This window comes from Protopterus annectens, chromosome 13.part0, assembly GCF_019279795.1.
Source record: "Protopterus annectens isolate FY-2018-M chromosome 13.part0, PAN1.0, whole genome shotgun sequence".
Lineage (NCBI taxonomy): Eukaryota > Metazoa > Chordata > Ceratodontiformes > Protopteridae > Protopterus > Protopterus annectens.
The window spans coordinates 517,217,513-517,237,390 of record NC_056747.1 but is presented as its reverse complement, the minus strand read 5'-3'; the positions used below and the strand labels follow the sequence as shown (position 1 = coordinate 517,237,390).

General features: G+C 40.3%; 1 protein-coding gene across 1 annotated transcript in view; it reads right to left on the bottom strand.

Moving 5' to 3' along the window:
* The window catches only part of GTF2IRD1 (GTF2I repeat domain containing 1), a gene marked incomplete in the record, with an annotated part of 795,304 nt that overhangs the window by 307,426 nt on the left and 468,000 nt on the right, over positions 1–19,878 (bottom strand). The window contains 1 exon segment of the mRNA XM_044054146.1: positions 5,128–5,311. Coding sequence (XP_043910081.1) covers positions 5,128–5,311 — 184 coding nt within the window.

Below are 19,878 nucleotides of genomic sequence, written 5' to 3'. Positions count from 1 at the left end.
TGGATCAGGCAGTCGTCCAAATAAGGGTAAATTTGTATCCCTTGAAGTCTGCAGTAGGCAATTACTGATGCCAGGCATTTCGTGAATACTCTGGGCGCAGTAGATAAGCCAAAGGGCAATGCAGAGAATTGATAGTGTATTGAACCTGCAAGAAATCTGAGGTATCTTCTGCAGCTTTGTCTGATTGGGACATGCAGGTATGCCTCCTTGAGGTCCAATGTTACCAGCCAAAACTCCTTGCCCAGCATGGGAAGAAGCTGCTGTAATGTGAGCATCTTGAATTTTGGTACGAGTAAGAATGTGTTTAGGAAGGATAAGTCCAAAATGGGTCTCCAGTCGGATCCTTTCCTTGGTACCAGAAATAGCCTGGAGTAAAAACCTTGACCTTGCTCGTGAATAGGTACCTCTTGAATAGCTTTCATGTCTATGAGCTTTGAAATTTGTAGTTGTGCCTCTGCCCTTTGATTGTGTGGCAGGTTTGGCATGCCTCTCATTTTTGGGAGAGTGTGAAAATGAAATCTGTAGCCTCTGTTTATAACGCCCAGGATCCATTTGTCTGTTGTGACAATATGCCAATTTCTTGTAAATAATGCCAGTTTTCCTCCCAAGGGTGCTGCCAGCTGAGACTTGCTTGGCATAGAAAGGAGGGAGTCATTGGGTTTGTTTCCTGTATTGTTGTGCACTGTCTTCGCCACCTCTTGGTGCTGGAGTTTGCCATTGTCTGCCTCTATATGATCCTTGTGATTGTCCTCTGCCCCTTGTGCGCCTGTATCTACCTCTTTGGGGCTTGTCAGTGGCTGGAAAGGACCAGTTTTTAGAAGGCCAATTTCTGCTAAAATGTGGTGGTTGAACCTGTAGAAAAGCTGTGACAGTTTGCATAGATTTGGCTTTCTCTTCCATTTTCCGTAGCATCTCCTCAGCATTAGTACCAAATAACACATCCTTTTGTAAAGGAGCATCTAATAGTTTAGCTTTCACATGATCAGGCAAGATTTGTTCCCTAAGCCAGGCATGTCTACGAATGACTGATCCTGTAACAGCAGCTCTACTTGAGGCCTCTAGGGCATCATAGCCACATTGTAAGGTGTGTTTACCCACTTGTTCTGCACTATGCATCATATCCTGCAACTCCTTCAAGTCTGGTTGTTCAGGTTGAAACATTTTATTTCTTAATTGTGATAACAGAAACTGCTGATATTTAAGCATATGAAACTGACAATTTAAGGCCCTCATAGCCAGGGTGGCCGAGGTATATACCTTTTTTCCCCACCTTTCTAAGGATCTTGACTCTCTTCGAAGGTAGTGGATTCTTAGCAGTAGAGGCCTTCATTCCCTTGGGGCCTTGAGAAATGGTTTCAGGGTCAGCATTATGGCTTTTGTAAAGAAATTGGTGAGAGTTAGGAACTCTGTAGTACCTATCAGGCTTGACTGGGGCAGGAGGCAGGGAATCCGGATTAAGGCAAGCCTCCGAATAAACATCATCAAGTATGTCCAAAACAGGAGGTATCGCCAGAGGTCTGTGTTGAGGTAACAAAAGAAATTCCCTAAGTCTTTTCTTGGAATCAGAAAAGTCTTGGCCTTCCCAATGGAAGTGTTCCCTCAAGGTGTGCAAGGTTTCCCCAAAAGAAAAATCCTCAGGAGGAGATACAGAAGGAATAGACTGCTCTGCATTAGAATCTTCAAAAGGGGAGTAAGAGTGTTCCTCTTCTGATCAGGGCTCCATTTATTCAGAACATTCTGATGTAGAGGGAGAATCTTCCTCCACTCTGGGTCTCTTGTCTGGAGGGGGTTGGGAACCCCTGATAAGAGTAATTAAATCCTCAGCCATTTTAAGCATCTGCTTTTTAGGCATGGGGCCTGGAGATGGGCCCTGTGCAACAGGCCTCCTGGGATGCCTGGCTGATTTGGACTTGGTAAAGGCCTTAATGGAAAAGGAAGATGAGGGTCTAAAGACACCATGGGTGGAAGTGGACCTGTCCACATTAGGAGGCTCAACGCTCACATTGGCTTCAGTGGTTGTAGTCTGGGTCTGGGCCGAGGTACCTGCGGTCTCGGTTACAGAAGACACCGCCAAGGAAGTGTCGTCGGTAGTCAGGGACTGCATAGGCGTCTCACTGAGAACCGGACCACGTGTAGCCGGTTTTGGCGTGGTGTCGGTGGGGACCGCGGACCTCGCGTGTCGGTCCTTGTCCTTACGTTTTTTGGACAAAGCGGTAGTCGGAGTCTCCGACGACATTTTATAATCAAAGGCTTTACCAAAAAAGTGTTGGGCGAACTCCGCCCGACGCTTAATAGTGCGTTTATTGAAAGTAGCGCAAAAGCGACAGCCCGAGATGTCGTGGTCTGGGCCTAAACAAGGTATGCAGAGGGAATGGAAATCCTTATGCGGTATTTGCTTCCCACAAGAAATACAATTGTTAACTTTTTCTGACATCGGTCTGAGGCAAGAAAAGTTTCCCCAACGGGGTACTTAGCTTTAATGAAGACTTCGGTTTCCAATTTTTCATAAATTCAGGAGCTGGCCGACCGGCACTTGCGAACTGCTTCTGCTTCGGGCACCGCGCGGCAAAAAAGACTGAAGAAAATGGCGTCGGCTGTGTCTTATATACCCCTGCCTCACTGACGTCAGGAGAGAAAGCGACAACAACCGACGCCGGACCTAGACTTTGGAATTCGGCCGACCGAGGACCTGCCTGACGGCAGAGAACCCATCTGTGATTACTGCAGCTGTATGCACGATGAACATCCTCCAGACCCTGAACCCAACCCAGTTTGGTTTTGTCAAGGAAAGGTCATGCTACTCAACCTGGTGGACTTCCTTGAGAAGGTCACCAATGCAGTAGACAAGGACAAAATGGTTCACACTGCCCACCTTTACCTGACCAAGGCATTTGACACACTACCTCACCTCATCACTGTTGATCATATCAAAAGCTCAGATATAAACCCTTATGTCACCCAGTGGATAGCCCACTGTCTCACAGACTGGACCCAGGACATTAGAATTGGGGAGTTCACCTCTTTAAGGATGCGAGTCACCAGTGGAGTCCCTCAGGGATAAGACCTGGGACTATGCCTTTTTGGCATCTACTTTTCTGAAGTCAATGCCAGTGTTAACAGTCTCTGGCTGACCAAATCTGCAGATGATTGCAATTTAGAAGCAGTCATAGAATCCCCCACAGACACAAATGATCTTCAAGAACGGCTGGTACAGACAAATAACTGGTGGCAGAGCTACGGACTATAACTAAATGCCAACAATTGCATAATAGTATCCTTCAGGAAGTCAGCCACCCCTGGTAACTACCATATTGATAACACATCCCCAAGAGATGGCCCAGTAGTCATGGACTTGGGGACATGTAGACAGTAAGTTAGAATTTGGCCATTACATTTCCACAGTGGTGAGGAAATCATTTTATGTTGTGCAATTTGTAAACAAAGGTAAGGCATTTATGTACAAGGAGGTCATTGTTCCACTGTATTTGGCACTCATTAGGCCTATCATTGAGTACAATACCCCATTTGGTATGCACCTAACCAGGCACATCTAACAACTGGAACGTCCACAGTGGTTTCCTACTAAAAGAATACAGGGTATAAATAACATGTCCTTTGCAGACATTCTCAAAGTTCTATGTCTGTATTCTGTCTCCTACAGGCTGTTGAAGGGAGATCTATGCCTGGCACATAGGCATCATCGGACCCCACTCTGATGGACATCCCTATCCACAAAACTTACAGCACCAGAATTACCTGTTCTAAAGACTTAATCCTTGCCTGTTATATACATAGGGTCTGATACAGGCTTTCCATCTATTTGAAGCAATGTTCCTCCCTAACCCAATTCAAGTGTAAATTGGACATCTGGATGAGGAATCGGAAATTCATTCTTGGTTTGGCAACCATGTCTCTAATGTACACAGCCCACCTGTAAATGGTTCATTTCTAAGGCCCATGCTTGTATATGTTTCATCTACCAAGCCCTTGCTTACACCACCATGGGTAACAGAACTTGTCAAAGATCTGGGATGCATGGCTAAGCTTCCAAACACCCCAGTGGTGATTAGCCTAGTACACACCTATAGACCTACAAATCTCTGAAAGTTCCAACATTGCTTCTGTGATTGTTATTTGGAGTTTCTCCTCCTTCATACCCCCATCCAAATCCACCAGCTGGTCATAATAAGAACAAAAGGCTGCATCCATTTATTCCATCCGTTTATCTGCCCTTTTAGTATATAGTCCAGTAAATCAGTATTAATCTTGGGCAGTTCTGCCATTCATGAGTCCAGTCTCTCTTTTTCCTTGCTGCCCATCATCTTTTCAGTCAATAAATAATTGTAGTTAGTTTCAAAATAGTACACCTTGGCTTGGGATTCAGCCTGACCTAGCAGCTCCAAATTACTTAAATCGACTTTTTCACTTTTTTTTTTTGCTTTTTTTTCATCATATAAGCAGAAGTAATAAACCACGACACCATCACAGCCTCACATTTTAAATAGAAAAGGGATCAAATCAAGGCTTAAGATTAAGACAGCGACAGAGATACAGGTTTGCTTTTCAAATCAGCAAATTTAAGTGCAGCATATTCCATAGGACCGGAGCTGGACTTGTTTGGAATTCTGCCCAAATGGGCTTGATGGTGTAGGTAATATCAGACAGTAAGGAATACAATGGCAGACACTTAAGATATAGAGAAGGAACAAACACTCACATTCCCCATTCTTCAAGTCTTACACAACAGGACATATTTAACACTTCTGAAATACTTATGGTTAGCAAAAATATGTCAACCAAATACTACTGAAAAAACAAATACCTGAGCTGTGAGAGGCTTGAGGCTACTCAATTTAATTTCAAAATCATAAGTATAAAAGCTTTGACTCTTCATATTAACTTCAGTGAAAGTAAATAGAACAGACTACAATCAGTTCATTCTACCTTCTTAAAAAAATGATGCTCCCACACAGCAAAACTCTACACCTGTTGCTTAGTAAATTGGTGTTACATTCAGAGTTGTTTTTTATTTTCTGTTCAGTTCTTTTCCAGGTTAATGGAAAACAAAACATAATCACACACCTTCTGGAATATGAAGAGATGAAAAAGATGGCACTTTTAAATTACCTTTTAATGAAAAATTGAATCTGATTGCTGACGTCTAATATCCGACGCAGCTTAGCAATCCCAAAGCACCTGGGTCTTCGGAAAGAAACTCCTTCTGGTAGGCCCTTCACCTGAAGATCTTCAGGGTACATTAGAAACTTGGAGTATGGCACTTTTACAGGCTGGTGGAAACCCATAGCATTAGCTAGACAGGAAATTAAGAAAATTAAAAAAACAGAAATTGTTAAAGGAAACTATGCACACTTCCAAAAATACTAGAGAATCATAACCAAAAGCCAATGACAGATATTAAACTTACAAAGTGCTAGCATAGAAATGAAGAACTGTTTTCTACATGCTAAATGTTTGTACACAACCTCTCACAAAATTAACTCCAATCTGAAGTTCCTGAAAACTGGGGGCAATTTATTCCACTGTCTGCATATCAGTCAGTACGAAAGAAGTTACTCGTGCTCTCAAGTCTTTGGTAAATCAGTATATCAAGAGTTAACTCATCAACAACACTGTACCTCAGGTGGACAGGGCAGAGTAATCATTTGTGCTAGATTATAGTGATAAGCTCTTACGTCTCCCAGCTGTTCCATAATAAGGAGAAAATCCTGCAGTACAAAGGGCTAGATGCAGAATTCACTGTAGCAAGCCCATCTGGTCGGAGTGGGTAGTGGTCTGTAGGGAAGCTGGGACAACCAGTGTTTACTTTTAGGAAAATCAGCTTTCATATGACAACACTTGAAACATCTTGTGTGAAACAAATTTAGTAATCAACACTTCCAATAGCATCATAACAAAGGAGAAGTAAACAACAGAGCTGTACTTGGGAACATGGGCGATTCACTTGAGGTATTCGTATGTTTTAAGCAGCATAATCTTAAAATGACTACAAATTTAGAATATTGTAGCAGAAAAATAGGTGAGGCAACGCAAATGACAGGCAAACAAACAATTTTATTTGATAGTGAGCACTTTCGCAGTAATCACTGCTGCTTCATCAGACATTTAAACCCATTAAAACCCTCATTTTTATATAATACAAACTTGTCATGTGATTAATGAAGCATAGATTCTTAAAGACATATATCATTGCTACATCTAAAAGACTAACATATGATAGGATGCATAGAATAAAAAGACGTGACAAACATATGCACCTCTCTCTGATACTATTATGCACATAAAATGAGATGATGTCGATACTATATACAAAACAGTTTATAAAATAGAACATGCATATAAAATATATATATATAAATAAATATATGTATAAATTTAATTATACCCGTATACGTATGCATCACATTCATTTCCTGAGTCTTCTCATTTTAAGTATAGGTTGAATGGGTACTACATCATTAAGACCCTTCCCCATATTAGCCCTCAATTTAATGATCTATTTTGTCTGCATTGCTTCTGTCCTACCCCTTACATCACCCATGCTCATACTTGGTATATTTTTACCGATAATAAGAAATGTAAATTTATGTGAGGGTCCCATCTGGGAAGTATGTTTCGCTAAAGCATTTGTTAATATATTATTCTGTATATCATAAATATGCTCTCTTAGTCTGAACCTAAACATTCTGTCCATTTTTCCTACATAAAATGCACTACACAGCTGACATACAGCCAAGTAGACCATATGTTCAGAATTACAATTTCCATTGACCTTAAAAACAAAACTCTTCCCTAAATCTGGATGGGACGGCATATAGTCTACATGGCTGCATGTCAGCTATGTAGTGCATTTTACGTAGGAAAAACGGACAGAATGTTTAGGTTCAGAATAAGAGAGCATATTTATGATATAATACATTAACAAATGCTTTAGCGAAACATACTTCCCAGATGGGACCCTCACATAAATTTACATTTCTTATTATTGGTAAAAATATACCAAGTATGAGAATAGGTGATGTAAGGGGTAGGACAGAAGCAATGGAGACAAAATGGATCATTAAATTGAGGGCTAATATGGGGAAGGGTCTTAATGATGTAGTACCCATTCAACCTATACTTAAAATGAGAAGACTCAGGAAATGAATGTGATACACATGTATACGGGTATAATTAAATTTATACATATATTTATTTTTATATATATATTTTATATGCATGTTCTATTTTATAAACTGTTTTGTATATAGTATCTACATCATCTCATTTTATGTGCAAGACATTATCAGAGAGAGGTGCATATGTTTATGTCACGTCTTTTTATTCAATGCATCCTATCATATGTTAATCTTTTAGATGTAGCAATGATATAGGTCTTTAAGAATCTATGCTTCATTAATAACATGACAAGTTTGTAGTACATAAAAATGAGGGTTTTAATGGGTTTAAATGTCTGATGAAGCAGTAGTGATTACTGCGAAAGTGTTCACTAACGAATAAAATTGTTTGCCTGTCATTTGCATTGCCTCACCTATTTTTCTGCTACAATACATTTTGTGTTCGTATTGGTTGAGGTACTTACCTGGATTTACTGGGCTGTTTTGTGTTTTACAAATTTAGAATAATTCAATTACTGTGAAATTTAATTCAGCAAACCAGTATATTAACTTACTCATAAATTATCTGAGAAAATACACTAGGCACATGTACCTTTCTTCAGGAATAACCCACTTTAAGTGACCGTTCAATCACATGGCAGGCAAGTAAAGACCGAGGGAAACACAGCCAGGATTGCAGGATGAAGTTTGTTAAGAGTGAATAGCTGTAGCCATCTGTGCTACACTGTCAGACGGTTACTGCCTTTCCCAGTATGTATTATTAAATTCATCTTGAAAGGGGTGAGGATACAACAGAATTTAGCTGGCTTATAATCCTTACACAGGAATTAATAAGGAAAAAGTCTTTCAGTTGCTGATGGAATGACACTTCGAAACAAAAAGACATTACCACAATAAGACTTTTTACTCCAGGACAATGATGGCCATTACATGGTTTTAACACCAAAGGGCCCCCTAACCAAATAATCCTGGTCTCCTTCCAGAAAGGTTAGGATTAGATGCACCCTTACTTGGTCAGATAATGTATTTCCACTTGATGATATGACTCTATTGGCAGTGTAGTTAGCATACCCTGTAGCATAAAGCTCAGTTTTTAACTCTAGAATAAATATGTGGATACTGTACCCCAAGTGAACCCAAACATTCAAATCTCCTGATCACTGATGGAGCCAAAAAATTCAGACTCAACTGTGTTAAGCTGGAAGCAAGTAATCAAGGAGTGGGTTCAATTCTGAGTGGCAAACAAAATTCCATTACTGCTTGAAGAAACTCTCTTGTACAGGTGCAATGCCCACCTCCAAAGTAGACAGTGCCAGGGCATCATAGGTGTGCTTAAGCAGAGGGGTTGTAGCAAAGTTAGACTAAAGTGGGGAAGGGTCAAGATGCCATCTCTGTGCTGTTCCTATCACCTCCAAAGCAAGCTAGTAATGGACGAGCCTGAAGTCAACAGTGCAACTGATAACAGCTGGGGTTACCACAATTGTGGAGATTTTAAAAAGCTATCTAACCTGTAGGCCCTAAAACTGAACTACCATTCCCTTACCTTTGTCTTCTTAGCTTCACATTGGGTGTCCTTTGACTAGTGACCTTCCAGGAGTTCTTAGTCATTTCCAGATTCAATTTATCCAAGGCAGAAAGTCAAGAAGACGTTGATCTTCTATTACCACTGATAAGATAGTTACCAAGTTGAATGTCTGATATATTCTGCAGTTTGAGATATCATGCAAAGGTCTAATTTAAAAAGGCAGCATTGGGGGTGATCCTCTTCTTGTATCTGTTTTCTACAGAGACACTTCAAGGTCTTTTGAGTTTTATGTTTTTTTCTTTTGAATTTCCCATGCAGGACTCTCCTTGTGATAACTTACACACAGAGTTGCAGAATGTACAGCTGGCAAAGGCACGGACATGTCCCTTAACTCAGAAACAGGGATACTAACAGAGGCCAAGGAGGCAGGACTCCCAGAAATGCAGACACTGGCATACTTTTTTTTACAAGCACAGAATGTTTCAGGAAGACTGGTGAAACCCACATACAAAGTAAAATTTATGAAAAAGTCATTTATTAGAACACCATCTTAACCAATAAATATGACTTAACGTACTTGTTGTGTAGAGTATTATACAATGGTAAATAAGAATTCCAATACACAGTCAACAAACATGACAGTGTATCCATTTAAATAAACTGCTACACAATGCTAAGTTAGTTATGTGACATAGGTACTGGGCTTGGATAAAAATGGAAGTATATAAGAATTAAAACTGGTAAGGAAGACAGGTTAAAACAGCAGACAAGGGAGCAACCTAAGAAACTGTATCTGGCGAAATTCAAAATATTAAAAATTAATTTATAGTGTCTTCTGTGTGGAGACATGCGTGAATGGGCGTACCTTTGTTGAAGGTTGTGCGTCAGAGCCGGCAACTCGGTACGTAAAAATCTACTTCCAATCATTAGCGGACCGGAGTTCCGCTGTGGTGACCCCTAACCAGGAAAAGCCGAAAGACACAACAACAACAACATACTTCACTTCCATTTAAACCCATAGAATGTTAGCTCCCAACTAACACAACACTACAGTTCGCTGTAACACAATAAAAAATACTCCAATGTCTGTAATTAATTCCATTTAACATGTTCTAATCTCCAAAGTCTTAACACATTTCTGACCTTCTTCATTAATGTGTTAAACCTGTTTAGATAGTTTCCACTGTTAACATCCAAAATGCTTCAGTAACATTATGTTTAATGTTCCTTTTTTTCTTCTTAATGTAAAGCTTTTAGCAAATGTAGCTAGGTGGCGGTCACATAATCTGAAGTGTGAACTGTGTGCAATTGTTATTTCTACAGTGTTTGCCCCACTGTGTATTTATACTTTCTGATATATATTCTTATATCATGAGGAACAACTAAAATACCCCAGAAAATTAAAATACTTCAGCACAACTGCTCTGCAACATGCAGTGTTAGATATTTACAGTTAACCAAGCCATACATGTGAAAGCACCAGCTTGTGAACCGTAACTTGCTGTTCCAAAATTTTGTCAGTATCTCCTCTGCACATTCCATTATATATCTACTTTTCTAAACTGGGAGTTTGGTACAGATTCCTCAAAAGCATATTTACAGACAAACAAAAGGCAACCTTTTGCATAATTAATAGACATACATAAAAGTATGTCTGTATCTATCTCTCTATTTTTAATCTGAATGCAGTTATGCATTGTTCCCATGGAATTCAGCATAGGAAACAGTTTTCTGGCTTGTTAAATTTGATTTCTGCATTAGTAACTGTATTTAGAGCACAACCTAGAGCTGTTTACTGAATTTCCTGTTTGCACTTATTTTTAAAATCGTTTTTTTCTCAAAACTTGCATTTTATCTGTCTTTGGCCTAGCACTCTTGTGTGGGGTCATTTACTGCACTGTTATAACTTGTTGATACTTGTTAACCTCTGCTATCTCTGAAAAAACAAAAAAAACAAAAAATCTTGCTTTTTTCCCACTTTTCTGAGATTTAAAAAAGTTCAGTTACAGGCTTGCTGTTCTTGAACTGTTTGTAAGTTTCTGTGAGGCCATTTTTTGCTTGGGCTAAAGGAAAGTCTCTCTGTTGATCAGTGGCAGTGAAAAACATTGAGCAGCCTGCCTGCCCCTGTGGGAGTGGTTACTGACTTGAAACTGTAGTTTTATTGGCCATTCTGGGTCAATTCCAAAACTCCTTCATCTTCCTCTCTTAAAACCTGGTTGCCTCGTGGTTTTGGCGTCTTTTCAGGCTTGTTGGCTGTTGGTGAAGCACCCACCAAGAGGAGAAAACGCTGAGAGAAGAAAGGAGCCACTTTTGAGACTTTAAGTATTTTTCCTCTGTTTATTTGCTAAGTTTTTCTGCATAGCCGCCTATTTTGAGCATTTTCTGGCTTGTTAAATTTGATTTCTGCATTAGTAACTGTATTTAGAGCACAACCTAGAGCTGTTTACTGAATTTCCTGTTTGCACTTATTTTTAAAATCGTTTTTTTCTCAAAACTTGCCTTTTATCTCTTTGGCCTAGCACTCTTGTGTGGGGTCATTTACTGCACTGTTATAACTTGCTGATACTTGTTAACCTCTGCTATCTCTGAAAAAACAAAAAAACAAAAAAAAAATCTTGCTTTTTTCCCACTTTTCTGAGATTTAAAAAAGTTCAGTTACAGACTTGCTGTTCTTGAACTGTAAGTTTCTGTGAGGCCGTTTTTTGCTTGGGCTAAAGGAAAGGCTCTCTGTTGGATCAGTGGCAGTGAAAAACATTGAGCAGCCTGACTGCCCCTGTGGGAGTGGTTACTGACTTGAAACTGTAGTTTTATTGGCCATTTTGGGTCAATTCCAAAACTCCTTCATCTTCCTCTCTTAAAACCCTCTTTTGCGCGGTTTTGCGCGTTTTTGAGCATAGCGCAACAACGGGCAGCGCCGCCTAATTGGGTTTAAACTATTCCTGGCTCCACAAAGTCTGCTCTTCACTTTTTCCCTTAGAACTACTCTATCTCTCAATTTAAACACCATATTCTCATTCTAAGGCCCTTCACTGGTCCAATTAAGTAATCATACAAGTTAGCACTATTAAACCATAAGCACTACTTACTCTTATACTCTCTACGATTACCCTGTCCTCTATTGGTCCGTCTTAAATTCAGTTTCCCTGTTACTCTAGCATGTCCAAAGGTCAGTCAATGGTTTCCTCTCCAGTCCAGCTGGTGAATCTGGGAATTTTGAGGCAATGTTACAACTGTCTCATGTACACGGACAACCCTCTCCTCCTCCAAACAGGTTCAAATATGTGTGAGAGATGCAACTATTTAGCCAAACTGGAGGCTGAGCCCTCTCATCTCAAAACTGGTGTAACCAGTCAGGAGGAGAAGGTAACCTCACACAAAACAATTCCAATATCACATAGTCCCACCACATCAGCGAACCAAACACATAAATACACAAAAACATACTTGGAGGCTCTAAATAAAAATCTACCTAAGCAACAGAGACCTCCAAAGCAGACATCCAAGCAAACGCTACCTCAAAACAAAACACACACAACACATAACCCACAAAGTCAGTGTGCCAAGCAGCCACAGCCCTTAAGGCTGAAAAACACACCTGATACTCTTGTTATAGTTGACTCTATTGTCAGACACACTGACGTCCCGCTCACCAGGCTGAATAAAGAGAAGGTCACGGTGAGCTGCCTGTCGGGTGCTAGGATCCGACACATAACGCAAGCACTCAGGTCACTCCAAAGCAAATACAAATATGACTCAGTCATTGTACATGCTTGTGTGAATGACCTGAGACGTACCTCCCTGGACTACATGAAAAGAGACATAGAGGAACTCTCTGATCATGTAGCCCAGGCTGGTATGACCCTGACCTTGAGCAGCATCTTACCCTCACCTAGAATGATGCCACAGTACAAAGACAAAATGATCGATTTTAACAATTGGCTAAAATTTTGGTGTCATTCAAAGGGGATCCAGTGTCTGTCAGCCTGGGATGACATGCTCGACAAGCCACGTTGCTTCACTAGGGATGGCTTGCACCTGTCACCACTGGGCTTTCAGATATTGGCAAAGGCTCTTGTCACCCTATAGTGCCTTTTTAGGCAAGGCTCAAAAGTCAAACCCACCCCCATAGACAGCACAAGGAACAAGAAACTAAGGGTAATGCTGCTAAACGCCATAAGTCTTAACCTCAAGATGCATGCACTCGAAGCTCTCCTCAGTATGGAGAACATCGATATCTGTGCAGTGACAGAAACCTGGTTCAAGGCTCCAGAGAGCACCCCAGCACTACCAGGGTATACCTCGTATCATGCTTTTCGGCCCCAAAACCTGGACTGAACCACAAAAGGAGGGGGAGTTTCCATATTTATCAAGGATATCCACACCTCCAGGTTAGTGGCATTGCACGAAGTATCGGAGACCATCCATGTGCAACTAACAGTGGGCAAGACTGCTTTTCAGTTTATAGCATCCTACAGACCACCCTCTCAAAGTCAGGAATCCCATTCGGCCTTCCTGAAAACATTGGAGAACATGAAGATCTCTCCGAACACCATTATATTGGGCGACTTCAACAACCCAAACATTGACTGGGAGCACTACTCAAGCCCCAGCACCTTAGCCCAAAGATTCCTGGAAATTATAAACTCAAATGCTATGGAACAACTAGTCACCACTCCCACAAGAGGGGACAACATACTAGACCTGATCATTACCAACATGGGGACTCTATGCTCCACACCAGAAGTATATCCCTCATTGGTAAGATCAGACCATAAATTAATTTCACTGGATGTCCACATCCCGACCCCACCCCCAGCCCAGAAAACCACAGTGAAAAACTTCTCAAAAGCGAACTTCTCACTTCTCAAAACCGAAGTGGAATCCTTCAAGGCCCCAGGGCCAGTGGAAACTACAGCCCAAACTGCAGAATCCTATATAAATGCATTCTACGGACATCTCCAGGAATGCATGGATCATGCTATCCCAAACAAAACCCAAAGACCCAATCATCCAAAGGCAGGCGTCCAGTCTGGTGGACCCCTGCCATAAATAAACTGTACAACAGAAGGAGGAAGCTACTACATGATAGAGCAAAATCCCTAATAGGGAAGGCACCTCTGATCAGTACTAGCAAAAAATTACGATCCCTCATAAAATCCTCCAAGGCCAGCTTCGAGAGAAAAATTGCACAGGACACCAAAGACAATCATAAGGCTTTTTTCAGTTATGTTAGAAACCTGGGATGCAACTCCCAGACTTGTTCTGAGTTGATTCTAAACGACAAAAATACACTGAACCCACAGACATCGCCAATATCCTGGCAGACAGGTTCAGTGCAAACTTCTCCACCCTCCCCAAAAGATCAAGTATCTATCCCAGCAGAGGGCTGCCTCCCAAACATCTCAGATGCTCAGGTGAAGGCTGCCCTCTCCAAAGCAAAAACACTGCTTCCATGGGACCAGATGGCGTCCCAGGTTGCGTCCTACATGAACTACAAGAGGAACTAATCCCTCAAATAAAACAGCTATACAATCTCAGCCTCACTACAGGATATGTGCCCACAGAATGGCGTACAGCAACAGTGGTCCCACTCCACAAAGGTGGAGCCTCTACGGACCCTGGAAACTATCGCCCCATAAGCCTGATTAGCTTAGTCTGCAAGGCTATGGAGAGGATCATCATGGAGCTCATAAACAAAGACATTGGGGACCTACAGACACTAGATCCCACCCAGTTCGGCTTTGTCAAGGGCAGATCCTGCCTTTTGAACCTGGTTGACTTCTTTGAAACAGTCACCAAAGCCATAGATGAAGGGAAGGTAGTCCACACAGCCTATCTGGACCTTGCAAAGGCATTTGACACAATACCCCACTTGGGCATCGTAGATAAGCTATCCAGCTTAAATATAAACCCCTATGTCACATGATGGGTCGCAAACTGGCTCAAAGACAGAACCCACAGAGTGAGAGTTGCTGGAGCCATGTCAGACTCGAAACCGGTCACAAGTGGCATCCCACAGGGTTCTGTCCTGGGACCACTCTTGTTCGGTATATACTTTTCCGAGGTACAGGCAAACGTGGGAGGACTATGGCTCACCAAGTTCGCAGACGACTGCAAACTGGGCACCATAATCAACTCTCCAGCTGACACAAACATCCTTCAAAAAGGTCTCACAGAGACAGATAACTGGTGCCAGCACCATGGTTTAAAGCTAAATGCCAAAAAATGTATAGTCATACCCTTTGGCAAAAACAATGTGCCCACAAATTACCACATAGGCGGAAACCCATTAAGTACCGAGAAAGTTATTAGGGACCTGGGGACCCAAGTTGATAGCAATCTCTCCTTTGAAAACCACATTGCCAAAGTGGTTAGAAAGACCTTCTACATAGCCCACCTCATCACGAAGGGTTTCACATCTAGATCAAGAGAGGTAATCGTGCCCTTTATTCATCCCTCATCAGGCCCATCATAGAATACAATGCCCCTTTTGGGATGTACCTTACCCGACACCTGCAGCAATTAGAAAGACCCCAAAAGTATCTCACCAAGAGGATCAAGGGTCTCAAACAGATGCCATATGCTGCTCGGTTAAAACCTCCAGCTCTACTCAGTTGCATACCGCCTACGAGGTGATCTATGCCTGACATACAAAGCTATGTCAAATCCAGAATTAATGGACATGCTCCACCTCAGTAAATCTAAATCCCTTAGAGCCACACGCTCGAGGGACTTGAACCTCAGCACAGAAATAAATAGAACTTGCTGGAGGGACAGGTTCATAACCCAGAGGCTCCCTTCGCTCTGGAATAGAATTCCAGTTCATGTGAGGCAGAGCACCACACTGAATCTCTTCAAGAAGAATCTCGATAAGTGGATGGGGGATCGTAGGTTTGTCCCAGGGATTACTCCCGTGTCACTATTAGACAGAGGCACAGTAAACTAAACCTTAAAAAGGGCACAGTATACTCAAATCAAGGGGTGGCATAAGCCATACAGAATCGGGCTAGGCTTATAATTGCCCCAGGGCAGATAGCCTAGTATGAACCTATGAACTCTGGAAGTCTGTTGTTCCACCATATATTTTAACAGGAAAAAAAATGAACACATTTTAATTTCAGTTTGCTTTGTACCCCGCTGCTAATCACCGCCTTGTAAATACCACTGAACATGCAATCCTAATTTTAACCTGTAATACTAGACTTCATGCTACATACTCAATTTAACAATCTGCCAAGGACTGACCAGTTCCTGAATGTTATGAAACTGCCCTACGGTACCCCACAGTGTATGACGAACAGAGCAATTAAGATACAACATACATTGCCTACTGAATTAGGCATTACACTTTTGAAGAGACAGTATCAGCCACAAAAAAAAAAAAAAACACTGTTCATTGAGAAACCTTCTGCACATTATTTGCAGAAAGCATAATAAGCTGGTGAAATGAGCCGTGTGTCTGAGCAGCTCCATTGCTGACACAGACGGAACAATGTAGTGTAGCTCAGGGAGGAAACCATTACGGTATTCATCTCAAGTTGGCTTAAAGAACTTACAGCCTTACAGTTACATGATGTACTGAAACACTGACACACCTATTCAAACAGGTAAAGTTAATCTGTTAAATACATGCAGAAGCACGCTCTACACAGTTGTAAGGAATTTGCTTACTGTTCTGATGACTCCTCATACAAAGGAGCCCATTACATCCAGAAGAGGAGAGAAATTACACATCTGAACATTAAAATCTCAGCTGTGCCTGATCCAAGCAGATCCTCACAACTTTACAGGCCACCTGCTTTAAGTTTCTGCATTTCCTCAACACTACGTTACATAGTAGGCAAGCAAACATTCCACTTAGATAAAAGGAAACTTGCAGGGTTTTGGTGTCTATATTAACATATATGTGTGTGTTATGGACATATGCTCCTAAATTATTTATCCCATGCATGGGTCCCCTCAAATTATCTATGGCATGATCCTAGTTATTCGCACTAGGGGTAACATATAATTATTGACCATGGGATGGGTAAGGCCATCTAACACCAAATAGGACAGATAATTCAAGCACAAAAAGGAAACTGGCTAGGCTTAAAATTGCCCGCAAGGGCAGCTAGCCTAACACTTACCTATGAACCTATTAAAAGAATATTGCACCTTACTGAACAACTTGCAGTTCTTAGCTTTGTAATAAATAAACCTGAACTGAAAGACTGTTTTATAAGTGGCATTCTTCCTATGTTACATGCACAAAGAACAAAAGTAAATAAGCAAAAACAGTACCACGCATCCGAAAAACAGTAACATGGTCAGCTGATCAGTTCAGGTTTAGTATTATACTAAATACCGTACACAATTCTAAGTTCTTTGTTACCTTTAGTTTTATTATCTATAAGCTTATCAAAAACTTTTATAATGCTCTCTACGAACTTTGTTGAAATGCCTATTCTGACAGGCTATTAATCTGTCTGTGAAGAAACATTTCTATGGAATAGTTACTTGTACTACTCTCCAGCCAATATACACATAATCTTTTCACTCTTTCTGCTTAAAACAATTGTTGTTGTACGAGATTTACCTCTTATAATTTTACAGGTTAACAGCAAAGACTAATAGATGGCAACATGCTCGTATACAACAGCATGTCTATGACTGCGCCTTTTGAGTTTGCTTTATCGTTTTAAGACAGTGGGTTACGACGACAAACTGCAATGAAAATAGATTTGATAGCTTTACATTCACACAACTTTCACTCAAGCCCTTAATGTCAACTCTTAAGTAGGCCTTGTTAGCTATTTCAGAGACACAGTTGTGTGAGCAGTGGTATAAGCTTCAACTTCTGAAAACAGATAGTCTCTTATACCCTGTTCTCCCAAATTCACAACTAACAAGCTTTTTTTATTTTAACATTAAGGCAGAGCATCCTATACTTGTAAGTTAGCTTGTGTTCTTATACCTTTCAAGAAATGCCCTCTAAATATGATGCTATACTTTTTAAATTGTAATTTTGTCCTCAGGGATTACATCCTATATCCTTGACTTCAGACTTGCATTAGTATCTGCAACATTTTTGAAATGTGGCTATGCAAGTTTCATAAGTTTGATTTACAGAGTTCTGGCCTGAAGGGCTTCAAAGAACTCCTGACTCTTTGAAACTTGAACTATAAACATTCTTGCCAACCCAGCTGCCAATATTTTTCTTGAAAACTGCAATACTATCTGACCTACGAATAAAAACAGCAAGCCTATTCCAAATGGCAGGTATATACGGATTAATGAGGGATCCTCTTAGCCTTCATTTATTATAATTAATACAAAGCTTCAAGTTGTTGTGTCTTCGACTTGTCAGTCGCAAATCTTCATTATGTAAAGCTTACCAAGCATATATTAATTTACCTCTGCAGTGTCAATAACGCAATGCATAGAGATTCAGCTGCTGACATCTTTCACCATAAATGAAGTTTGACAGAGTTTCTTTTTTGTAAATGTTCTCCACACCAATTAGAGTTGATTTAACTAACCAGATGTAGAAATATAAAAAAGCTGTTATACTGCAATGTTTTGATGAAAGACGTGTATAAATTAACAGTACAGCTTTCATCTCCTATAGATACATTCCTTAAAATAACAATCATTTATCTCACAGCTGTAATTGCTGTGGTGTCTGCATATTTAGCAAATATTCCTGCATTCTTATATTCTGACACATCTTCTACTAAGAACTCTTAAAAAAGAGGTTCCTTAGGCATTGATTTACTAAGTACATAACTATGCACTTGTTTGTACTTAAAATTAATGCCGGAGTTAGATGCCTGTCCTGCAGATTTTAACAGATAAGTTAATTACTTCTTGGAGAGCTTTACGGCTAACTATATTAAAAACTATTCTACAGTTATCTGCATATTTACTTAGCCAATGGTATTCATGTTTAAGGATAGATGCAAAAGCTAAGTCAAACAACATTAGCCCTAAAACTGAGGCCTTTGGCACCCCTGACAGAACTTGGAAAGACAGTAAGGTACATCCGTGACTAACTACTGACTAAGTGCCTCCATGTGAGGCATATCTTTATCAATCTAATTAAAAATAAATTGCATCCAGTTCTGATCACGGCCTATATAATGCTTTCTGTGGCTAAATCAAGAAATAGTTCCATATACTAAGCCTAATTCAGTTGCAAAACTAACATGATTATAAAAGTCAACTAAATTAAAGGGCACAGATCGCCCTCTAATAAAGTCATATTGATTTAAATCAGTAAGATCTATTTTCATATTGTTTTTTTGCTGCAGTTCTACCAGGCATCTTTCAAAACAATTACCCACGACTCGAGTCAAAATGACAGATCTAATTAATAATTACCCCTTTCTATAAATCAGCATTATGCATGATCTTTTTCACATTTTGGGTACTGTACCTGTCTTGAGGAAATTATTGAAAATAAGTTGCAACAGTGAAATTGAGCCCATTGTTAGACTTTATAGTAAAACTGCAGGAATTTTATCCAGGTCCATACATGTGATTTTATTTATTTGCGTCAATGCTTTGCTGATATTTTCTTGTGTCATAACTGGAAAAAAACATCCATGAGATATGGAATAACTCTATACTGTACTTGAACATTTATTTTTGTATTTGAAATTGTTGATCTGCAAGCACTTATACACTAACATATTTATTGAACTCATTAGTAACTTATTTTGGGTCTGTCAGTATTTGTCTATCTATCGTTAATGACATAATTGGGCTTCTTGATTTCCTGTAGGAGTTAATATAATTATAGTTATAAGATACCCTGTCCTATAGGTAACATCCAAGAGTGGACTCACTGAGTGACAATTCAAGTCCAATCTATAAAATGCTACTGCTGTCAAGTGTTACCATTGATCACAAATCCCAATCACTAAGCAGCACAATACCGCACACACAATGGGAAACATTACTATAACATATTAGCAACTGTTTCCCTTTGTTTGTGTTGGTAAATTCTCAGAATTACTATATTCAACTGCCAATCATGAGCGGACAGGTGATCCCCTGTGGGGACCCCTAACCTGGAAAAGCCTAAAGAAGACGAAGACTATATTCAAGTAAGGATGTGTGTGTGTGTGTGTGGGGGGGGTGTTTGTCCACCTAAAAAAATGATTATTTTTCCACTACTTGTGTCACAACATCTGCCTGACTGTTTAAAGAGTGGTTTCTTTTAGTATTTCTGGT